The sequence below is a fragment of the Tupaia chinensis genome, unplaced genomic scaffold (assembly GCF_000334495.1).
Source record: "Tupaia chinensis unplaced genomic scaffold, TupChi_1.0 Scaffold147003_1, whole genome shotgun sequence".
Classification (NCBI taxonomy): Eukaryota; Metazoa; Chordata; class Mammalia; order Scandentia; family Tupaiidae; genus Tupaia; species Tupaia belangeri.
In genome coordinates, this window is record NW_006206856.1 from 2,616,169 (window position 1) to 2,626,160 (window position 9,992).

A 9,992-nucleotide genomic window follows, 5' to 3' on the forward strand; every position below is an offset into this window, starting at 1 on the left:
CAACTCCTGGACCCGGTGGCTTAAACTCATGCTGGGCACATGTGCGTGCATGCCCAAGATCCCGAGAGGAGAATGGAGAAGGGATTGTGGCGTGGCCATCCCCCCTGGGGGGTGATTTTTCGCTTTCTGTCTCTCTTTCTGGCAAGCACATGCGCCCTATAGCAATAAAATTTCTCCCTCCCACCCCCCCCCAATAAAAACAAGAAGTAAGGGGGGACTGGATCACCCCCAGGTATGGCACAGAGACCCTCGGGGGTCTTCCACCCCTGTCCCGACTCATGCCCCTCCTGAAGCCTCACACCTCTCCACATGTCTCTCTCTTCACTTGGTTTCATCCGTGTCCCTGCAGCTCCCCACACAGGCCTGGCCGAGCACGGGCGGCCATTGCTCAGCCCAGGCTCCTATGAGGTGGCAGGGGCACTGTTTGGCTTCCAGCTTCCCTTAGGCCCCAGCCCCACTCTGCCTCCTGCTTCTGTCCAGTCAGAGAGCTCCCAAGGCCCTGCACTCAGTTGGCTCCTGGAAGACTCATGTAGTTTCTTTCCTTCTTTCTTTTTAAAGGATTATCTGTCTTATTATTTCTTCTTCTTCAATTTGACCAGGAGAGAAAGAGAGTGAGTGAGAGAAAGAGCAAGCAGCCAGGTTTGGGACTCGAACTGTCAGTCATGTGGAAGTCCAGCACCTTAACCACCATGCCACCTACCAGCTCCAAGACTAGCACAGTTTCTATCACACCGGGGCCATAGCCATACGGAGGACACGGGGAGTGGTCCTGCCCTCTGGGGGACCAGGGTGGCCTGACAGCACAGACGGACACCTCTGTCGTGGCTACAGTGACTCATCCCCACTCTCACAGGCCTCTCTAGGGAAGGGTGCACCTCGGTACTGGCTCGGACTGACTTAGCATCTAACTGCGCCATGAAATATGGTGGGAAGAGGTCCTCAGACTTGAGTTGTAACCCCAGAGCTCCTGTCCCCAGCAGAATAGAGTCCCTGCCAGTGCCATCACCGCAGCTCACTGTCCTCTGGTCACACATTCCCTGACTGGCCTGGGACCCTCCAGCCCATCTCTGTACAGCCTATCCTGGCAAGAGCAGCCCCAGCCCTGCTTCTGGCACTGTCCACGGCCACTGCGCCCCAAGGCAGGCCCTTGTCCAGCAGAGCACCCAAGCCCCGTTTCACAGACGGGTGCTACGGCCCCCAGTCCCCAGCCAAACCGGCACACGGGAGGAGCAGCTGAGGTTCCGGCCCAGAGTGGGCGTGTCCCTGCTGTGTGGTGCTGGGTTTGGGGCTCTGCCCGTCCGAATCTCAGCCTCTGCCTCAGTGATGTCGGCGTGGGCCCGTTTTCTCAGACTCGGCTGCATTGTGCATAGCAGGTAGCGGGTGCTCGGCAAGCAGGTGTTCTCACCTCCATACCCTCCCATGCCGGTGTGCACCAGAGAGCACGGGGCACCCACCGGCTCCTCTGCTGCATCCTGAGAAGGGGCGCCACTTGTGTTGGGGAGCACCTATGGGTCCCTGTGACGGCTGAGCCCTTAAAACAGGACGACAGGTGTGGCAGGCCAAGGCCCTGGCTCCTCGTGCCCCTGAGCTTTAGTGGAGTGAGGGGCGGGTACAGGGTGCAGGCTAGCATCCTAGGCACTGTCCCAGCGAGTGCAGGGACAGTCACACCTGGAAAGGCCCCCCTGTGAGTTGCATCTCGCACCCACTAGGCCCCCAGGCCCTCCAGCTGGCTGAGGCTCCAACTCAGATCAGACCCCAGCGGCTTCCCTCCCTGGCTGCAGCTGTGGCTAGGGAGCCCTTGCAGGTGGGAATGCCTGGCCCCTGCTGTCCCAAACAAGTCTCACACAATGGGTGGTTAAGAGACCCGATAGCAGGGACAGCAGCTGAAGCTCACGTCCCACCCCAGGGCCAGCCCCGGCCACCTCAGGTTACAGCTCACAGCTCTCAGCCCCAATACGCCTGACTCCACCATTCCCACTGCCAAGGCTGTGGGCACCTGGTCAAGATGGCGGGGTTGCGGGGACTCTGAGCAGCAGGACACGGCCAGGCTGACTCCCTGGAGCAGGGAGGGAGTTGCGGGCTACCCAGAATGACTCCAGCTCTAAACCTGAGGGCTCTGCTGCTGGGCTCTGCCCTCCACCTGCCACCTGCAGCGGGAGGGATGGTTGCCTGAAACCCCAGAGAGCGGCAAGGGCGAGAGGGGGGACAGAGCAACAGCAGGAGGAGTGGGCAGGAAAGGAGAGGTGAGAGGCGCCAGGAGAGAACGCAGCCAGGATGGAGCCCTGCTGCAAGGAAACAGCAACCTAATACCAAGCCCGCAGACACCACCAGCGCTCAGCCTCTCTGGCCTGTCCAGGGCTAGAAAAGCCTCCGAGGCTTCTGTTCCCAACTGGGGCCTGGTATTCCTGCTCCAGGGAAACCCCAGAGTTCCTACACATAGGACTCTGGTCACAGTCACACAGGGCCTGATCCACTTGGTTCCAAAAGGGTCCAAATGCCAGGTCTCCCCCGTCATGGGCTTCCCACTCAGGCAGGCTTCCTCACAAGTAGACTGCACCCACATGGCTTCTCATAAGGTGCCACCAAAAGTCACACCTGGGGCCTCCCACGCGAGAGCCCTGCCTTAGCAGAGTGCCCGCTGGCCTGTGCTCTCAGTGCAAAAGCAGAGTTCCAGCCACCAAGACTCAGGCTGCCCCCCCAACCCCAGCACATTCAAACCCGGGTTCAACTGCACCACAAAGATGATGGTTTTGCAAAAGATTCCAAAACCTTGTCCAAGGTCACCTAGGGAGAACGGCAGGAAGGTTTGAAGCCCAAAGTCCTGCTCCTTTCTCCACCCGGGGGGGTCTCTCATGTGGAGCTGCACAAGATCTCAGAGAGAAGTGATGTCCTGGGACAACCCCGAGTTCCAGGGCCTGCAGCCTCACTGCCCTGAGAGGGGCAGAGCCACCTGTCAGGTGCTCGATGCAACTCATGGCCCAGGTGTGCGTCCCATGCCCCCTCACCTAGCGATGCCTGCTGCCCTCAGCGCTCGCCTGGTGGCCACCGCTTTTGGGTCTAGGCAGCCAGCGACTAGGCTGGGACCGAGGATAGCTGCTGAGCCTGCTGCCTCACTGCACACCAGCCAGGGGTCTCCCAGCTGAGGAGCCAAGAGGAAAACCACTTCCCAAGGGCGCAGCTCAGAAGAGGCAGAACAGAGGGACCAGCAGATGGTGTAATGGTTATGTTGCTGGATTTCCACATGTTAACTGAGGTTTGAGTCCCAGATCCAGCGGCTTAAAACTCATACCAGGTTGGGGCTGGCAGGTGGCGTGGTGGTTAAGGTGCCAGACTCCCACATGGCCAACTGTGGTTCAAGTCCCAGATTTGGCGGCTTTCTCTCTCTCTCTCTCTGGTCAAGTTAAATGTTAATAATAAATTAATTAAATTAAATGATTTTTAAAAAACTCATGCTGGGTGCATGTGCATACATGCTCATAATCCCAAGAGAATGGAGGAGAAGGAATTGTGGCATGGCCATCCCTCCTGGAGGTGATTTCTCACTTTCTGTCTCTCTGTCTCTCTGGGGAGTTGATGCACCCTATAGCAAAAATCTCTCTCCCTAAAAATAAAAAAAAAGAGAGACAGAATAGAGGCCTCTGTGGTCATGGAGACCAAACCCTACCTACACAGCCTGAACAGTCCAGGTGACCCAGCAGCACGCCAGCAATGGTGCTGCACACCTCAAGGCCTCCTCCTCTATAGGGGTCCCTCCACAGCTTGCCAAGGTCTGTCGAGATGTTGAGCCACTAAGACCAGCCACATCCTGCCAGGACAGGTCTGTGCGTGGGGAAGGGGCACTCCATGGCAGCCCAGGCATGCCATCACAACCCCTCCTGCCATCTGCATCCTTCTCAGACCACAGGTCTGGATTAAAGCTGGCAGCCTCTTCCAGGAAACCCTCCCTGGTTGACTCGGCCCAGATAATTTGCTCTCGTCCACTCACCAGCCTGACTCCCTGTCTGTGGCACTCTGGGTCTGCCAGGCAGGGCCTATCTGAGACTCACAAGGCCTCAGACGACCACCCGACCTCTCTAAGCGGCCCCACAGCCGTCATGTCCTCCTGTGGGGGCCTCCTGGAACTGCCACGTCCATCTGCGGTCACAGAGTTCTGTATGAAGCGGGGAACTGAGTAGACGGAGGCAAACTCCGTCAGCATTGCTCCGGACCCAGGGGGGGGGGGTGCCAGGCTCCCAGCGGAGCGCTGGAGGATAATGCCAGCATTCTTCCAGCAGGAAAGTCCCAAAGACCCTCCCATATCCCCACAGGCTCCCACGAGGAGTGGAATGACTTAGAAGCTAACGCTGTGAAAGCAAACCGCCTTGGTTCATACACTAGCCGAGCCTCTAGCCCTAGCCAGCTGTGAGCCCTGGGCCAGTCACTGACCTCTCTGAACCTCGGTGTACTCGCACCAGCCCAGCCCCCAGCCTAGCCAGCTGTGGGCCCTGGGCGAGTCATTGGCCTCTCTGAACCTCGGTGTACTCATCCATAAAATGGAAACAACACGTGCCGTGCACTGGGGACACGGCCTGCCAGTCAGAACACGCTGGAAAACTGTTAGCTGTTTACGGGAGAATGAGAACCCATGGCACCAAGACGTGAAGCCCAAGGAGCTGGCACCAGCTCCTGGATGGTATGGGAAGAGGATTCTGGGCGCCCTAGCAGAGGGGATCCTGATGTAGGCTGTGAGCTATGGGCAAGGTCGGCCAGGCGTGGTAGGATGCCTCACAACACAATCAACCTTGAGCTAAAATTCCACTATTTGTATTTCATAGGGTTTAAATTCCTGCCCAGGGTGCTTATTTTAAAATGCAAATTATTGGGCTGGCCCCATAGCCTACTGGTTAAGAGAGCGGAACCCCACGTGGCCAACCATGGTTCAAGTCCTGGCTTTAATGGCATGAAAGACACACATGTACGTGTGTGAGCATGCCCCAAATCCTGACGAAACAGAGCAAGGACTGTAGTGTGACCACGCCCTATTATGGGGTGCTTTCTCTCTGTCTCTTGGAAGTATATACACCCTGTGACAATTAGAAAATGAAACAATCAGTCAAATGAGAGCAATCTACCGCTGGCAGTTCAGAAGGCTCCATCAGCGAGGTAGCACTCAGATCCTTTTTAAACTTTATTTATTGTTACTATTATTTTTAAATTTGCTATAAGGCACATGCGCTCATCAGAAAGAGACAGAGAGATGGGAGTCGGGGAAGTAGGAAAGCACACCACCATGTTCAGGACTCGAACTGTGGTCAGCCACATGGGAGTCCAGCACTCTAACCACCACGCCACCCACTGGCCCCAGCACTCAGATTCCTTCTTCTGGGCAAGGGACAGCCTGGGTGTAGTGAAACTGTCTCCAGAGCCCTGGCTGCACAGGGTCACCAACCTTGCTGCATACCTTTGGACCTGTGGACTCAGTAACCAGCGGCCCTGCACAGGCTGACCTGACCGGTCTGGAGACGACAGGTAAGGAAGTGACGGCTGCCAAGTGAGAAGGGGCCTGGCTCCTGGCAGCCCCACCCAGCCTCAGATCCAGCTCAGCAGCACCAGCCCCGACAGGCCAGCCCCACCCAGGAGCGCTGGGCACCGTCCCGTCACCAGGCATGTGAGGCACCCGGGTTACTGGGACCTGGGCCCATGCCCCCAGTTTTGCACTCAGTCCATTCTGCCTTCCTTTGGCATTCTGGTTGGTGAGATGCCCTGTCTACTACTCAGAGGGGCCTGGACAGCAGGCAGGGGAGAGGTGGCCCCCTGGGCCAGCCACTCCTTTCCCCAAGGCCTTCCCCAAGGGTTGTCTGAGGGCAATGAAACACCTCACTTCCACTGTGAATTCCCAAGCCTCGGCACAAGAGAAACAGGACTTCTCTGTGGCTTATCTCTGAACTGTGGCCAGAGAGCCAGGTGGAGGAGAAACGTGGAAACACCCCAGCTCCCAGTATTCCTTCTAAAGCTCAGAGGGGCAGGAATACGGTTAATTTAAGCATTTGTGAGCCCTTAAGGTATGCCAGGGCCTGGACTAAGGTGCTACAGTGGAGCGTTAGTTTAAAGGGGGGATATTATAGCTTTAGAGGCTAATAAAGATACTGCCAGCAACCCTAGACAGCTTCCTGGAAGAGGAGGCATTAGGGCTGAATCGTAACAGATGAGAAGGGATTCCTCAGAAGGAAAGATGTTTTTAGGACAGACAAGGCAGGTAGGCTGGTCTGGAGAGACCTCAAAGGTTAAAGGCCATACTTAGAGGCTAAAATGTGTACAGTTGAGTCCTCGAATCCTGCTAGGAGCTGAGGCGGGGTCTCCAGAGCTTACTCTCCCTCTGTCAGAAGAAACTGCCCTTTTCTGTGTTGCACTTCGGAACCTCACTGAGCCACGCACAAAGCACACAGGGCAGCCTGGCTCACGGCAGCCACGTGGCTCCAAGGGGAAGGGGACTGTCCCAGGCAGGCTCCCCAGAGCCTGGGGACCAGAGAGAGGATGCTCGCTGCAGAGACTCAACCAGACAAACCTGCAGGGGTCTCTGGGGCCCATAGCTCCACCACCCCACCACTCTGCTCTTCTCAACAGAGAAGGGAGGAAGAGAGGAGACTTGGGAGCCCAGACGGGAAGGGCCCCCAGACAGCAGAAGCAGGAAAGAAGTCTCCTCCCCCGTGCAGACCGCAGTGTCTCCTCAAGGCCCCATTTGGAAGTCGTGAGGGCATGGTCACCTCTGCCCACCTGGAAGCAGATGAGGGGGTGAGCAGGAAGTCTCGGGGGAGGGAACTCTGGCCTCTGCTGACCCCTCCCCAGTCGAGCCGTGTAATTTCTGACCACTCACCCCAGGACCCGATTTTCAGGAATGAGAAGCTGGGTCTTAGGTACAGGGGGTGACTGGAGGGTGACAAACCTGCAGGGCTGTGCCCAGTTGGAGGTGAAACAGAGGGAAACAGGGATAAGCAAGCAAGAGGCCAGCAGGAAGGACAGGTGCTGGAAGACAGCCTGCCCTGCGTGCCCTCGGCTGAGGCAGGTCGCCTCCGGTCCCCACCGAGAGGAAAGCAGTGAGAACCTGGGGTGCAATGAGAGAAGGACAGCCGTGCGTGTGTGTGAGCGAGGCCAAGATGGGCCAGTGGGTGGTCAGGGGCTAGAGGAAAGGGGAAGAGGCCCAGCTCCCAGGGAGGAAGGCGGCTGCTCCTCTCGGGTCCCCACAGAACAGCAACAGCCACAGCGACAGTGACCACAGTGCTTCCTGTTTTACAAGTGCCTACTGCACACCAGGCTTCGTGTTAAGCACCATGACCCACGTTGGGAAATGGGGCCGAGAGGGCGGGTATGGAGAGATGGGCAGAGATGGCCTGAAGGAGCTCAGGCCATGGCAAGGACAGGCCAGGAGGTAGCCTGACCTCTAGCTCTGGGGACCAGACACAGAGACTGTGACCATCACTTACTCTGAGCAGGCCCAGCTGGGGAGAGAGCCGGCAGAGGCAGGGAGAGGATTCGAACCCACTCATGAGCTGGCTGAGCTCCCTGGACCCGGGCCTGCTCCTGTGCTTAATCCACAGGTCCTGGCCCTCCTGAGCCGAGGGCGGAAGCTGTACGTGGGAAAACATCTCCCGGACAAGGCCACAGCGGCCATGCACAGCGCCAGCTCCGCAGTTCGGCTAGAGGTGGTGCTGGCCCATGGTGGGAGGTCTGAGGGCCTGCCTGGCTGGGTAGGGACTTCCTAGGCTTGGTCACTGGGGAGGCCAAGGACAGGAAGGTGCTGAAGTGAGGCCACATCTAATCCATGTCCTGCTCGAGGCCGATTTAGGGGGAGGTCGTAAAGGTCCCCAGCCAGTGTCCCAGCCAGGGACACTGGCTCACCCATAAAGCCTAGAGGGGTACTGAGGGGAACCCACTTCAGGCCTGTCCCAGTTCCCGGAATAGAACAACGTGAGTGCTGAGGCCCTAGATTCAAGGGTACTGTGGAAGTTACTGAAGTCAGAGGTCCCCCCAAGTCACTGTCAGACACAGCACTCTGGGGAAAGGGCCTGGCCCTGCTTAAAGTTGATGCTTCCTGGGCCACCAGCTCCAACCTCCCGCTTAGCCCTCCTCGCTCACGCCACCTGGACGCCAGGGGCTGGGCAGGGCTCAGTCCTGGCTCACAGGTCCACAGCCTGGGAATCGGGAAGGGGTTCTCCAGCCTCAGGCAGCCCTTTGCCCACCCAGACTGTCAGCCCCAGCCCAGGTGGAAGGGCTGACAGCCCTGGGAGGTGGGTGCGCTCTCACTGCTCACCCCCTGACCCTCACCCACCCTCAAAAGAGCACCTTTTCCCTGAAGGACTCAGAGAACCCCTTCCTGGGGCTCCAGAATGCCCCCTCCCCCATTCCACTCCTGAAAGCTTTATGGCCCAGCCCCATCACCCAGCCCAGTCCTCCCTCGGTCACCTCATGATCCACTCCAAGGCCACCCCGGGGGGATGACCTCTTCTGTGGACAGAGAAAGTGGACAGTGTCCCAGAGAAAGCACGGATGCTGGCGCCTGTTCTGACACACTTACAAATCCTGAACCCTGAATAAATAATACCGCAGCCCCTCCAGGCCTGTGCCCAGCCCTGTACTGAGCACTCTGCACACGCAATCTCATTTTAACTCACATCGAACCCTCATCTCACCCCCCTGAACAGAGGCCGAAACTTAGTTTCGAGGGTCCAGGACAATTAAGTGGGGATATCCATTGTATCTACCCCGCAGAGTCATTCAGGAAGACTACATGACATGCCCAGTATGATATTTGCCACTCATTAGATATCAGCCATTAAAAAAAGGCCCAGGATATTGTCCAAGTTCACAGAGCTGACCAACATAGGGTAGAGCTTAGAGCCACTTTGCAGGATGCCGCACTGGGCTCCTAACTGCAGCTGCTATGCAACAGGAACCTCCCTCCCTGCCACGCTCTACCCATCAGGTGGCCACTAGCACAAGCTTCAGGTGAGTATAGATGCAAGGGATTCTGGGTATGGGGTGGGGCCTGGGTCCAAAACTATATGCTGTAAGCCAGGGCTAGGTGACTAAATCAGCCCCCGAACCTCCCGATTCTACCTCTATCAGTGGGCCAGCGCCCCAGGGAGCCTCTCGTGTGACATGGGTACATAGATGGTGGCAGGGAACCAGGGCAGCTCAGGCTTGGAGAACAGCCTGCTCTTTTCTACAAGGGGCCAGTGGCTCATCAGGGGCCCACCAGCAGCCTCCCATCCACAGGTGTGATGGGCATCAGCCTTGCCCACTGGCCAGCCTGGGAGGCAGGAACCCCAGGGAGGACGTAGCCCTATCCCAAGCATGGTGGGGGCTCAGCCTCGGGCAGAAGGAAACACGGACCCATCCCAGTCAGGAGTTCTTGAGGAAAGGACAGCCAAGCTGAGCGAGGCCCCTTGGGCCTGAACACATAGAGCCAGGAGCCGCTCCCTCCTTACTTCCAGATCCAGCACTATGCATGTGACTCCACCCCTTCTCATGGGGACACCCTGAGCTTGGCCAGCCCAAGCCTCAGTTTCCCCACGTGTAAAGCAGAGAGGGCCAGGGACCTGACCTTGCAGGAGAGTATGAGGATGAACCATGATGCTGAGTGCAGGAAGTCTAGCAGGGGCCCAGGACATGGCCAGCACCCACAGGCATGTCACCTGATCGCCCCAGGCTTCGGGATCGGTCACTGACCTTCATGGCACACTTCTGCCCGGTGCTCCGATGGAAGCACTCCAGCACCTTGCCATTCACGCCCAAGCCCAACACCTGCTTGGACAACTGGTAGTCATCGGTCACAGCATACTTCTTGGGCTCCAGCCGCCCCCCGGGGACCGGAGGGGGCGCAGGGCTCCCCTGCTCCTCTGCTGTCTCGCCATCCATGGCCCATGCGGGGCGCTCAGAGGTGGCCCCAGCCTGGCGTGTCCAGAGAGACACCTGAGGAAAAGGGAAGGAGTGAGCCTCGCACAGACTCTTCTAGA

At 58.0% G+C, this 9,992-nt stretch overlaps 1 protein-coding gene across 1 annotated transcript in view; it reads right to left on the reverse strand.

The window, feature by feature from the left end:
• Nucleotides 1–9,992, reverse strand: part of MAPKAPK3 (MAPK activated protein kinase 3) — a 43,505-nt gene that overhangs the window by 32,285 nt on the left and 1,228 nt on the right. Inside the window, 1 exon segment of the mRNA XM_014584514.2 lies at nucleotides 9,706–9,948. Coding sequence (XP_014440000.1) covers nucleotides 9,706–9,894 — 189 coding nt within the window. The 5' untranslated portion in view covers nucleotides 9,895–9,948.